The sequence below is a fragment of the Marmota flaviventris genome, chromosome 2, assembly GCF_047511675.1.
Source record: "Marmota flaviventris isolate mMarFla1 chromosome 2, mMarFla1.hap1, whole genome shotgun sequence".
Taxonomy (NCBI): domain Eukaryota; kingdom Metazoa; phylum Chordata; class Mammalia; order Rodentia; family Sciuridae; genus Marmota; species Marmota flaviventris.
In genome coordinates, this window is record NC_092499.1 from 141,575,544 (window position 1) to 141,589,194 (window position 13,651).

General features: G+C 41.4%; 1 protein-coding gene across 3 annotated transcripts in view; it reads left to right on the forward strand.

Annotated features, from left to right (window-relative positions):
* The window catches only part of Sv2b (synaptic vesicle glycoprotein 2B), a 61,418-nt gene extending 47,969 nt beyond the window's left edge, over positions 1-13,449 (forward strand). For 2 of the 3 annotated variants that reach the window (XM_027920382.2, XM_027920408.2), the window contains 4 exons: positions 4,020-4,153; positions 5,900-6,100; positions 9,843-10,002; positions 12,432-13,449. In XM_027920382.2, coding sequence (XP_027776183.1) covers positions 4,020-4,153; positions 5,900-6,100; positions 9,843-10,002; positions 12,432-12,615 — 679 coding nt within the window. In that variant the 3' untranslated portion in view covers positions 12,616-13,449. The remainder of the gene's footprint in view (positions 1-4,019; positions 4,154-5,899; positions 6,101-9,842; positions 10,003-12,431) is intronic. The other variant, XM_027920400.2, reaches the window with a different exon arrangement.
* Positions 13,450-13,651: the final 202 nt, after the last annotated feature.

Here is a 13,651-nt window from a genome sequence, read left to right on the forward strand (position 1 = left end):
ATAACACATTTGGAGTTTACCCATGTTGCTGCATGAATAGCAGTTTATTTATTTTTATTGTGGAGCAGTATTTCATGATACGTATGCACCCCTGAATGTTGATTTTCCATTCATCAGCTAAAGGGATTTGGAATTGTTTCCAGAATTTGGCAATAGTTAGTGTTTGACTTAGGATGTATATAACTATATATGTGAATTTGTTCTACTATTTTTTTCTAATGCTATTTTAGTCATTGTTTTCCTTTTTGCATTGTGTTCTGTTCTTGAAATTCTGTTTTGGTCATTATTTTCAAAAGCAGTAAATGTGTTAAGATCTTTGTAAAGAGAAAGCACGAGGTATCATGATTTCTGTACTTAATAGCCTTATGTGTAAGAGAAAGAGAGAGGAAGTAGGATTCACTGGTAGATCCATAAAAACACAAGAATGTATCTCCTTAGAGAGAGTATTTGATGGACACTGTTACTAGGATTTCCTATCATAGACATTTTCTGGGTTTTCATGAAATAATATTTCAGTATTGGGAAAGACAGCCATCTCCTAAGTCCATTCATATGCTTCTTCCCCAGGGTTCCTGAGGAAGTTAGGGTGCTCCTTATTTACAGAATCAGAAAATAAAGCTGGAAAAAGCCATCTCCATGCCCCTGTTTTATAGATTCTTAAGCGAAGTCCTAGGGAGTAGAGCTGACTTGCCCAAGATCTCTTAGTGGTCAAGTCCTAAAAGTTGGTCTCTTTAGTTTTTGGAGAATGTTACTAGACCTGGGGAAAATGCCTGATGCCTAATATGTGTGGAATATAACCAATTATACAAAGTATCAGGCAAGATTGCTTCCTCCAATCTCTAAGGAAATTAGATTCAAGCATGTATTTTCTGAAGTGAATGATCCTTTTGTTTTGCTTTAGGAGTTAACAAGCGAGAGACTGGGGCTCTACCTCTTTCCTGAAGGACTCTGTTTCATTTCACTGTGCCTGCAGGGCTTATTGTGGTAGAATATGAGTGGACGTGGACTTCTAGGAAACACATTCATTATTTTCTCCCTGAAAGTTGATGTAATGTATGTGAAAGTGAATTCTCTACTTAAAAAAGAAGCCAACTAAAGGGCACTGTGTTAGTCAGCTTTTCATAGCTGTGATACAAATACCCAATAAGAACAATTTAGAGGAGGAAATGTTTATTTTTTAGGCTCATGGTTTCAGAGGTCTCAGTCCATGGTCAGATGCGTTCATTTGTCTGGGGCTGAGGTGAGGCAGAACGTCATGGAGGAAGGGTGTGGTGGAGGAAAGCTATCAGCTCAGAGCAGCTGGGAAACAGAAAGAGTGAGAGAGAGAGCAAGAAGCCAGGGACAGATATAGTCCAAGATCATGCCACTAGTGACCTGCTTTCTGTAGCCATGTGCCATCTGGCCATGGTTAACACCCAGTAGCTCATTCAAATTATTACAACATCAAATGGATTAATTCACTGATGAGGTTCCAACTGTCATAATCCAGAACATTGCCTAACACAGGAACTTTTGAACTTTTGGGGAGAGGATATTAGTTTCTGGAGAGTGACTCCATCAAACCTGAAATATAGTGACTAGATAATTGGGACTTTGGCCAAATTCGGATCCTTTGTTGGACTAAGCATTGGATCTCCAATGCGGGTAACTGAATTAAGTTCTTGTAATCCTAATTCTGTTGTAGGCCCTGGACCCTCAAGGACTCTGAGTCCTTAAAAGAAAAGTTCCACAGGATACTTATCCTTTGGCTAACTTTTCCTTCAGCTTCTGAACTTTCCTGAATTAAGCATCTTGGGCCAGTTCACTACGTAAGATATCAGGAGAGATGATTCATATAAAGACTCATAAAGCATGTGCTGGCCCTTTCTCCGTTCATCTCTTTCATCCTTTCGGCTTTTAATAACCCACTTGGAGATACATTTTAAGATCTGCCTGCGTCAGACTCATTTATGATTTATGGCTCTGCTTTCTCAACCACCCTTGGAAGACTATTAAATTATCACCGAAGGCCACATCGCCAGCCTACTATTATATTAAACATTCGGATATATTAAGAAAGGCAAAGGCCAGAGACAGTCTCCAGGAATAGCTGTCCTGAGTAAATACATATGCCATGCAAATTTGAAGTCACAGGCATCTTCCTGAAATAAAAGGCTTACCAATTGGTTTTTCTTATGGAAATTGAAGAGTACATGACAATGTTTGGAAGCCCCTGTTTTTCAAACCCTGTAGCAAATTTGGCCTAAAGGAAAAAAAAATATTCAAAATAATTTGGTTTTCTAGACCAATGATTTTCATATCTTTGTGTAAGTACTATAATGGTCTGTTGCCTCTGATGATCATTATCATTTATAAGGTCAGGATGGAACCTAGGAAGCCATATCTTTAACAATGACCTCCTTCTTTATTCTGATGTGAGGGTCTGGGCATCTCCCTTTGACAAGTACTTACTCTTCTTATTGGGTGGGAGACCATTTTGCAGAAGCTAATTTTAGGTGGCAGGTTAGACCTCTGAGTAGAACACTATGTGGCAAGATAGACACTGGCCTTCATATGTGTTTGGGAGTGAATTATCTTGGAGCCTGAAGAACAGTGACCCCTCAGGTCTCTCTGCCCGCTCTGTCCCTGTGATTCACACTGTATCCTTGTTGTCTGATGCCTGTTCTTTTCACCAGTTAGACTAAAGGGCAGGGATGGTGGCTTCCACTCTATATTAAAAGCTCCCAGTCCCATGCTCAGCAATTTTTTGCTGAAGATGGGAAATATAAATGAGTGACTAGACAATGAATGAATGAATAGGTTGTGATCACTCACAAATGGAGATATAGCTAAAAGCAAGGCTGCAGCCTACAAAATTTGACCAAGCAACAGAAGGTGTCAATGAATGTGAGGTAGATTCTTAAATGTGATATTGTTCTTTGTAAGATGATGCAGAAATTGGAATAATGCAAGTGGATCCCAAAGGTGGCTGGACCTCATGATCATCTTTGTGACTTACCCCCTGATTAGCTGAGTTTTTTAAAGTGAGAAAGTAATATGATATAAAGTAAAAGTGAAGTTTATCTCGTTTCTATCCCCTTTTGCATCTCCTCAGATCCCAGCGCTTGTTTCCTGTGTAACTCCCTACATATATTTGGAGAGTATATATTGGAACCACACAGACCATCTTTTTTCTTACATGAATGGTCACCTTCTGTGAACTTTATATTGCATCTTGATGTTTTTCACTTAGCAATATATCTTTAAGATTATTCTGTATTAACACATGTAGATCAGCCTCATTGGCTATATCATACATGGTATTCCATTATATGGTGTCTGTCTATCCTCTATCTAGTATGTATGTTTGTTTGTATGTGTGCGATAATCCATTACGAATATTACCAATGTCACAATGAAGACCAGTGAATGTGTCTCTTCAATTGTATGAATAAATATATGTAAGACAAATTCCTAGAGATGGTATTCCTAGGTGAATGGAAATGTGAATTTTAAATTTTGCAAAATTGCTTCCCAAAGCGGCTGCCTTGATTAGATTCTACCACCAGGGTAAATGAAAATGCCTATTTCCTTACATCTTTGTTGGGGCAATTTTAAAAATAAAGATTATCAGGCCTTCACCATTATATTACTTCCAGACCTTATAGGACCAGCCAAGGTATCTGCATGTTTTTAAAGCCTTGGAGAAAGTGAACTGTTACCCATATTTTCATTGACACTGTTTCACACTTCTGTGATTCTGATGGGGGAAGGTCCATGGACTCTCATTTGGGAATACCTGATTTGTGTACAGTACCCCATACAGACCTGGACTGGACTCTGACTTCTGTAGTTCTGAAGGCCTTCCTCACTAATTAACTAAACAGCTAAGAAATGCAGAAACAATCTGGGTTGAAAGTAGTGTTCCAGCACCTTTTGTCATGCAGTTCTTATTTTGTCTTTCTGTGTTTTCCATTTTGGTCTCAAGTCTCTTTTCTTTTCCTGGATGAATCACTCAGAGGCTAACATCTCTCCCACAGGTTCACAAAGATGTACTTTAAACACGTACTCTTCGAGGACACATTCTTTGATGAATGTTATTTTGAAGATGTTACATCTACTGACACCTATTTCAAAAACTGCACCATTGAATCAACCGTCTTTTATAACACAGGTAAGAAGGTGGGTGGAGTGAGAGGAAGGCAGCAGGGGTGGATCAGTGTAGGCTAAGAACCAGCACGCTCAGTTGTAAGCTTCAGGAGGAGGGAAGTGTTTGTAGATACTAGTGCCAAGTCTTAGGGAGGAGAGATGGGCTCTAGCCCCAGGAATGGCACAAATTAGGTACACAGCCTTCACCAAACATTTAGTTTATCTGTGTCTGTTTTTATCACACAAAAAATTAGAAACCAAAGTTCTGGCCAAGTGTTCACATCTTCATGAGGCTGATGGTACACGCTAAGGCCCTTTGGTAGGAACAAAGTGTGATACCAGTAAAAACCAGCATTCCAGGGCACTGCATTTTATGCACAGAATACATTCTTAAAGACTTTGCCTAATATGAATCTTCCACAATTCAAAACTTATGCTTTCATGATTACAAAATGAAAAGGGAAAATTGCCTTTGTTCAAATTTTGTGCGTAAAACAAATGCTAATATTGTTTTAGGAGCATACCATTTTAAGTTTCCATGATTTAAAAAAAATCACGAAATTCTGCTCATCCACTGTTCCTCATTGTTCTTGTTATAGATTAATAAAATATCCAATAGAGTTGGAACATAAGGAAACTAACTGTGTGTTACCAGGGGCCTTACTTACCTTATCGCAGAAATATACTATTGTTATCCCCACTTTATAGTTAGGGTATCTCAGACTTTAGCAACTTGCTCAAAGCCACAGTTATTCAGATGGGGGATTTTGGATCCATTCTTCAATTATTTGTCTCTAAAGTCTGTAATCTTTCCACCAAACTACTTGCATCTTGTCCAGATGGATGCCTTCTCCCCAGCACCAGCATCAAAGTATAGTTTATGTAAGAACATCTTTCCCCTCCATGATACCAGTCTCAAACCATTCAATATCTGGTCTCCCAATATCCCTCAGTTTCTTAATATTCTTATGAGACTTACTTTCTGAATTTCCTGTTAGACTGAACTTAAAACAATGAGTTCCAGAAATTTACTATTTATCATTGAACTGTGCATGTCCTTTTATTCTTTCATGTTTTAATAATGCTTCTTCATTCGAATACTCTTAACACAGGGGTTTTTGCAAACACTTATAGTCAGAAAATGTCAGAGCTGGGAGAAGCACTGGAGATAATCCAATTTTATAGGTACAGGTTCAGGGAGGTTCCAGGGGTTAGGGGCAAGGCTGGCTCCTTAAATCCAGGTGTCCAGGGAGCCTATCTAACCCTCTTTCTGTTAGGACAGCTTGTCTTTGAAGGTGTCAGAAGATATGTGAATTGTTTCCAAAGGAAATGGTTTTTATTTGGAAGAACATGAAGTCTCTGCACAGACTACAGCAGAAGCTCTGGAGTGGATGATTCAATATGGACCCAACTCTCTTGTGTTCTGCTTGTCTAAGTCGGGTAGCCTCAGAGGAATGGGCCAGCCTCTGTGACCCTCAGAGTCACCCAGGGTATAAACTGGACTGTTATCCAGCTGGGGAGATGATGCATTTTAAAATGTTCCTCCCATTTACGTTGGTTTTATTTCTCCTCGTGGTGATTAGAACAGGTCATTGAATTTCTGAAAGTCAATTCAATGTAAAGCCTCTCTTCATCACACTTGGCTACACATCACCTTGACTCCGAGGTCACAGCCTGCTCACGGAAGGGGCATAGCTTCATCTCTGCCTCTCTTCCCCTCTCTCCAGCTCCTCTACACTCTCAAGAGCCAAAGGTTTCTTTCTCTTTCCAGACCTCTACAAGCACAAGTTCATCAACTGTCGGTTTATCAACTCCACCTTCCTGGAGCAGAAGGAGGGCTGCCACATGGACTTCGAAGAAGACAACGACTTCCTGATTTACCTCGTCAGCTTCCTTGGCAGCCTCTCTGTCTTGCCTGGGAACATCATTTCTGCCCTGCTCATGGATAGAATCGGAAGGCTCAAGATGATCGGTGAGTTGTTAGGGTGTCCCATCTGGACTCCCCTGGGCTGGGCCAGTCAGTGGCTTTCAAGCACCCTAGGGCCATGGGGTATTTCTTTAAATTAAAGAAAGCTTGCACAGGAAACCAAGCAGGTAAGATTGAATCTGGTGCAGTTGAACCGAGGAGGTGCATCTGCAGAAGCCCAGGGCCCTGGGGAAGGAGTCTGAGAGCTCTAGCACAGGGGAAGGACTCCCTTTCATTTCCAGGCTGAAAGTTTCTGTGGCCCTCACTCATTCTATTAGCACTTCAATATGAATATGAAATATATCTGCCCTTCCTGTGTCATAAGGGGATTTTAAACAAACATGCAAAATGCTCTTAAATGATAGCTTGATGATTTAACATAAATCAGATTATTTTTGTTGTTTAACTGTAATGACGGGGCTTTGGAGTTAGACAGACTCATGTTGAAATCTGAGCACCCCGGGACTGTTAGATGAGAACAGTCTTTTACTTCTCTGGGTTTCAGTTTCTTATTTATAAGATGAGGTACCTGTTGGGATGATGAGGATTGAACATAACGTACCCCAAGCATGTGCTACGTTTGGCACATGGGAGGCTCTCACAAATGGTAGCTATACACACACACACACACCTCAGTTCCACCAGGATTTGCAGCTGTGTGTTACAGCAATATAATGGCATGCATGGTGAGCAAGAAACAAAAAGTACACATCGAGGACCGCGGAAAATGTACATTAGAATACATCTTACATCCCAAGGCTGGGGAGACAGGAGACCCATTAATAAAAATGCCATTAAGGATCTGCCCTCAGGATATAGTTGGTCAGGAAAATTAATACCTAGATTCCTAGTACCAAAACTCAAAGGGAAACAAAATAAATCACCTAGTCATTATATCGGAGAAAATTGGTCAGGTGTTCATGAGAAGAAAATCTTTTCCTGGCGTTCGACTCATGTGGAATATTATTATGATAAATAGCAGCATGAATATTCCGAATGGTGAGCATAAGAAGTGCCTGTGACTTCAAGCTTTTAGTCTTACGGGCAGGCTGGAGAGTCCTCTCACAGATGTGGGACCCTGAGCTGTCCCTGCTACAGGCTGTGCCCTGGTCAGTTCTGACACCCCTGAGGGAAGGGACGAGGACTTACTCATTTCTGAAACCCCCATGCCTGGCAAGCACCTGCCGTGCATTGACACTTAGTCATGTGTCAATGAGGGAGGCCCCTTTCCTGCATTCTCCAGAGGCACCTTGCTCTCAGCAGAGGGTACCACGGGGTGGCTTCGTGTCAGCGCCAGGTGGCTATCTCTTTCAAAATTAGCTTTATGAGTCCGTAGACATTCTTTTACGATCCCGAGCTTCATTTTCATAATTGCTAAAATCATCTCTCTATTTGCTCCAATGAGATAATGAGAGCAGGCGTGTGACACTTCTGCCACTTGATGGCTGGACTTGAGTCCAGAGTCTGACCCTGTTGGCCAGGTCTTGAAGTAGCTGGGAAAAGTCTGGGGAAGGCAGGGACTGCAGGGACTGCAGGATGGGGTGGGTCCTGCTCTCCATGGAGGCAGGAGGAAGGCTGGGCTCAGGGGACAGGCTGGGCATCAGGACAGCCGATACCTTCTCCATGCCATCGAAGCCCCTTCTTATCATTCCAGGTCACAGTTGGGCTCCCAGTTAGAGATCTAGAACTGCCATTTAGAATCTCTCCATATTCTACTCCTATTAGAATTCTGTTTCTGAGCTAGATTGCAAGCTCATTTGGAGCTTGGGCAGTGCCTCCTCTAGAGGTCTCTGTACCCTGAGTCTTTAGGAAGAAGCCTGACTCCCAGTGGGTCAGTGCACAGTGAATTCTGGGTACTCAGTAAATATCCATTCCACAGCGTCACGATGGGACATGGTGAACTGCTTTGAAATAGCATTTCCCATGCCCCTCAGACCAAGGCCCCCATAGAATCTGCAGAGCAGCTCTGTCCTGCTCACTCTCCGGGGCTCTTGGCAGGGTGGAAGTTGCTTCTTGTGAACAGCAGAGGAGAAGTTTTCCTAATGAGGCTGTTACCCACTCATTCATTCAATAAACATTTATTTATGCAGTACTTATTCTCTGCCAGGCTGTGTGGGAAGCAATGAGACTGGAATGGTAATTGAGATAGTCAATATCTCCGTGCTTAAAGAGCAAATGATAGATTGGGAGAGACAGACATAAGCTAGAAATTTCATTTAACTAACACTATGAAATGCTTGTTATAGGTCAGGCTGTGTTCCAAGTATTTTATCATTATTAACACATCAAGCCCTTGTCATAACCCTTGGAGGCAGGCACTACTTTAATATACATTTTACAGACGGGGAAATGAGACAGCACAGAGAGGTTAAGTGACTCATTCAGGGTCACACAGGTTTCGAAGTGGTGAAGCTAGAATTGGATCTCAAACCTCTTAATTACAGGGGAATAAATTAGAGAGTGGGAGGACCGTGGGCTATAGGAACCTACAGCAGGAACAATTAACATGGTTTCTTTGAGGGCTGCTGTGTGTAGAGGGCACTGTTCTCATGGCACTTGTGGTCCCTGGGTGCCCGTCTCCTCCCCTTCTAGTTCTCTCCTAGCAATTGGGAAAGAGACCACGGACACCTACTTTCAGCCCTACCTTCCCAGTGTCTGCAGCATCCAGGCAGACAGTTAGCATTTCCAAGCTCATCAGCAAGCCGTGGTACTAGCCTTGCAGCCCTGGGTCTGAGGCCAGGCCTCTGGGTTCTTGGCAGCCAAAGCCTGTCTTTCTCTTCAGCCCGATGGCTGCTGGGAAAAGATGCCTGCTTTCCCACTGGCTGTTTGGGATCTGCTTTCCTGCCTCCTCTCCAGCTCTACTCCTGGGCTGCAACCTGTCCTGCCTCGCCCTGCCCCCACCTTGGGCTTCCCGAGCTCCCAGGGTGGACCCACCGAATTCGGCCCCGTCTTATTTTGAGGAGATCGCTCATCATTAGCTCGATCAGCTCGAGTCCTGGCTGAAGAGATTCATCCCCACTGGTTTCAAGGAAGAGACTGTATTGATGGGTGGCTTTAGAAATGTTGCCGGGGTTTTCAGAACAAATGAGGCAGGTAGGCAACCCTTTGGCAGCAAGGGCAAGGGGAGAAATCACCCTTGTCTGGCCTCCAGTTCCATCTGTATTGCTGTAAATGATAGGGTTTTCCTCTCCTGAATGATACTCCATGATGCATATGCATTATGTATATGTATTATCCACTCATCTGTTGATGGGTATTTAGATGGATTCTGTATCTTTTCTATTGTAAATAGAGCTGTGAGAACGTGGGCAGGTGTCTCTTTGACATATTGATTGCAAATTCAGAGTGCAGCTTCTTTTTTTTTTCTTTCCTTTTTTTAAACTGATCTTTATGTCTCTCAAGCACCTTGAACAGTGTCTGGCACTTAGTATATTCTCAACAAATACCTCCATCTCCACCACCCCCAGGTCTTTTGGACTGAACAGTACCATAGAGTGGCAATTTCAAAATCTTTCCTGGAGGTAAACTCTGGTGACCCATGCAGAAGCCTCTGATCCCATAGCTGGGGTACCATGGAGGGGGATTCAGGCTATATTCTCTCCATGTGGAGGATGAACCTAATATTTCAGGTAACCTGTCCCATTAGGTGTGCCTGTGAAGATGGGAGACAGGACAGAACCTGTGGGTGACAGTCTTGTTTAAGCCATGGGGTTTCATGTTTCTTTCTGCTCTTGACCTCTCTCCTCAGGTGGCTCCATGCTAATCTCAGCAGTCTGCTGCTTCTTCCTGTTTTTTGGCAATAGTGAGTCTGCAATGATTGGCTGGCAATGCCTGTTCTGCGGGACCAGCATTGCGGCCTGGAATGCTCTGGATGTGATTACAGTGGAGCTGTATCCCACCAACCAGAGGTCAGTCCTTCCTGGGATTTCCTTTGGACTTGTTGGACTTCTTTAGCTAGAAGTTCACGTGCCCACTAAATCTTGCAAAGTGCCTGGCCATCTTGGTCTTTCTCGTGCTCCATGCACCAAATATATTCTAAGTTATTGAGTTTCCCTGCATAAGGGTTGACAAGGCCCAGAAGTGGACAATCTGTGGCTCAATAGGATGGGGTGGGTGGTCAAAAGGTACAAGACAAGATCTAGCTACATCTAGGAGAGAGGATTAATATTGAACAATTAGCAAAACCTGTGTCATGCAATCCTCAAGGGAGTTGAGAACAAGCCTGCCCACGGGAGATAAAGGGAAAAGGTGAACTAGAAAACCAAGGGTGGGGGTGGGGCTGGGGAGTGAAATAAAGGTAGGGATGAAAGATGAAGTTCCAGGGCATTTGCAGAGAATATGTCAGAGAAGCCCAGGGTTTACTTTTATTTTGTACAAGCCACATGGGAAAAGGCCTAGTTTAAAGGCACAGGGTCAAGGCCATTACTTGGTAGCTGTTTCTCCACGTGGAGGGGGAATTGTGAATTTTAAGGTGAAGATAAGTGGCCCTGTGGCCAAAAAAGAATGTGAAGGAGTGTGGAAGGTAGGTAAATGGATTTCTAAAAACAAAACAAAACAAACAAACAAAACAAAACAAAATCTTAATAACATTCCCCAAATTAGTGACAGAGAAGATGGGATTTGTGTAGCTACACTAAGTCCCCCCTGGTCCAAAAGAAAAGAAGAAGAAAAAAATTGATCGTTATTTGAATGGGATATAATTTTACCTCTAGGAGACTGAAGAGAAACAACTAGAAACAAGAAAGTAATACTGGTCAGGTGGTCAGCAATAAAATTTTTAATGGCTTACAGGTTTTAAAATGTATCAAAACAAGTTAAAAATTTAACTGAAGCTGAGTGTGGTGGCTTACACCTGTAATCTCAGCAAGTTGGGAGACTGAGGCAGGAGGATGGCAAGTTCAAGGCCAGCCTGGACAACTAAGTAAGAACCTCAGCAACTTAGTGAGACCATCTCAATAAATAAATAAATAAAAAGGGCTGGGGATATAACTCAGTGGTTGAAGTACTAGGGTTTGTAATCCCCAGTACCAAAATAAATAAATAAATAAATAAATTAAATAAATAAATTAAAAAGGAATTAAAGTCCATTTGTAATAAAATACCTAGAAATCAATTTGAAACACTCATAGGGATAAAACTATAATAACCGTAAAACTTACAAAGAGATAAAAGGAGACTTAAATAAATGTCAAGATATAACTCATTATGTATGATTTAATCTCATGAAAATGTCAAATTTTATTTAGTTTTTCTCTAACTTATGAGAGTATTTCAGAATTCAATGAGATTTACTTCTCTGGGATCTTGAAAAAAATATTCTGAATTTTATTTAGAAAAGCACATGTGAAAATAAATATACAGGAAAATGCTGAAAACAAAAATACTGGGATTGGGTGCTAGTGATTATAAAGGTAAAGAGTTGTTCAATTATAGACAAATATAAAAAGGAATTGTGAGTACAAAAATATAATCACATTCTTAAATTCTGGTATAAGAATATTTTACTTCAGTTGGGGAGCAATGGTGTTGGGAACATTATGTCTGTGTATAGATGAGGTCATGGCAGGAAAAATGGTGAATAATAGTTATCATTTGGAAGTGTGATTGAGAGACAGTAACTAGGATTAGGTGATAAACCCCAAAACTTCATGGCCTTCTGAGGTAGGCATTTCATTTTTTTCTTTTGTAGAAATCTATAGCAGGCAGTTTAGGCTCTTTCTATGTTGTTCTTCCTTGTCTAGACTTAATCGTGGTCTATGATGAGACCATCTATGCTTTAGGAAGTAGGATAGAAGGAAACAGACAAAGAAAGCAGAAATCCTGATCACGAGCTTTCTTAAGGAAGTTTCTTAGTAGGTGCCATTTGTATTTACAACCCATTGGCTAGAACTAAGTCACATGACTACAGTCAGCACCAAGGGATTCTGGGAAATGTAGTCTTACATTTGAAGAAATTATATGGAGGGACAACTAGCAGTCTGCCACAAGGAGGTGTTACTGAGGGGGAACCGTTACACTTTCTGTTTTGCATATGTCTTTATTATTTTTGCAACAAGCAAGTACTAACTGTAAGTATTTTAAGAACAGATATATTTGAAAAGAGAAGGAAAAAAACTTGAAGGCAATAATTCAAAATATTAATCATTGTGATTGCCTTAAATATCCTCATATCTTTATATTCTGTATTTCTAAATTTGATTAAATGAGAATGCGCTAATTTTATATTTAGGAAAAAACTGCCCCCGTTCCCCCCCTCCTCCCAAGAAAAAGAACCCTGTCTCATTTATCTAAAAAGGTCCAGAATTTCAGAATTCTTTCCTTTCCTTTTCTTTTGCAGGGCAACAGCCTTTGGCATCCTCAATGGATTATGCAGATTTGGCGCCATCCTGGGAAACACCATCTTTGCTTCTTTTGTTGGGATAACCAAAGTGGTCCCCATCCTTCTGGCTGCTGCTTCTCTGGTTGGGGGTGGCCTGATTGCCCTTCGACTGCCAGAGACTCGAGAACAGGTCCTGATGTGAACAACCTATGGGGAAAGGAAAGATCAAAAAAATCTTGTCCAGGACACTAAAATGCAGCCACATCTCCTACCTGTCATTGTCCACAGGACACCTTGGATAGCGCAGGAGAAGTTGATTTTGAGATCCCTAGTTTAGGACCCACTTCAGTTGTCAATATGTTTGTTACTCAGGTGACTGATTTGGGGTGCCCTGAGCCACTCTTAGGATCCCAGAGCTGTGTACTTGGCCTTAGGTTTCCCCAGCCCAAGGTAGAGGGAGGACCCTTCAGTGAGTATATACCTAAGTAAAGATTGTGCATTTCCCTAAGCAAGGTGCAAGAACTTATTTGCATTTCAAAATGAATTTGAGGTTGAGAAACATAAAGCTCCCAGGAGATCAATGACCTAATGAATTAACTTGCCAAGAAGTTAGGGAGATCACATATTTTTACATTCAAAGTTATCACCGAACATATTTTCCATTTGAAAATTGGCACAATAGCATTGAAGATACTCTGATATACAAAACCAAATATTTAAGCACTATCTATAGAGATCGACTTTGCTAAGTGTCCTCAGCTTTCCATGATGACTAGGTGATACATTTAAGAATGACATTTATTGCTGTTTTGCTATTTGAAGAAACTTAATAGGATGAGTATTCTGTAAACTAAGTTTGTATATAACTGTCTTTGGGTTTATTTGCAAATATTGCCAGCATTTTAGCCATATTTTGGGAGAACTTGGTGTTTGAGGTCCCAGGAAATTGGGTGCAATCAAATAAAATGCAAGCACAATTTCTTATAGCCATTTAACCTGCTGTTCAGAGGATGCACTTAGCAAATCAAGTGCGGTTTCATTTAGTCCAGGCACTTTTCTTCCTGTGGGTAGAGAGGTTACATTTCTCTTCTACATAGATGACCTGTGAAGCTGAAGCTTACCGTCTTCAGTACTGGTCTTTGACTTTGCTTTTCAACCAGAAACAACACAAGATGCTTTCCTTGGCCTCTGGCACTTCCTTTATAGGCAAGAATCAAATAACATGGGGAGTTTAGGGA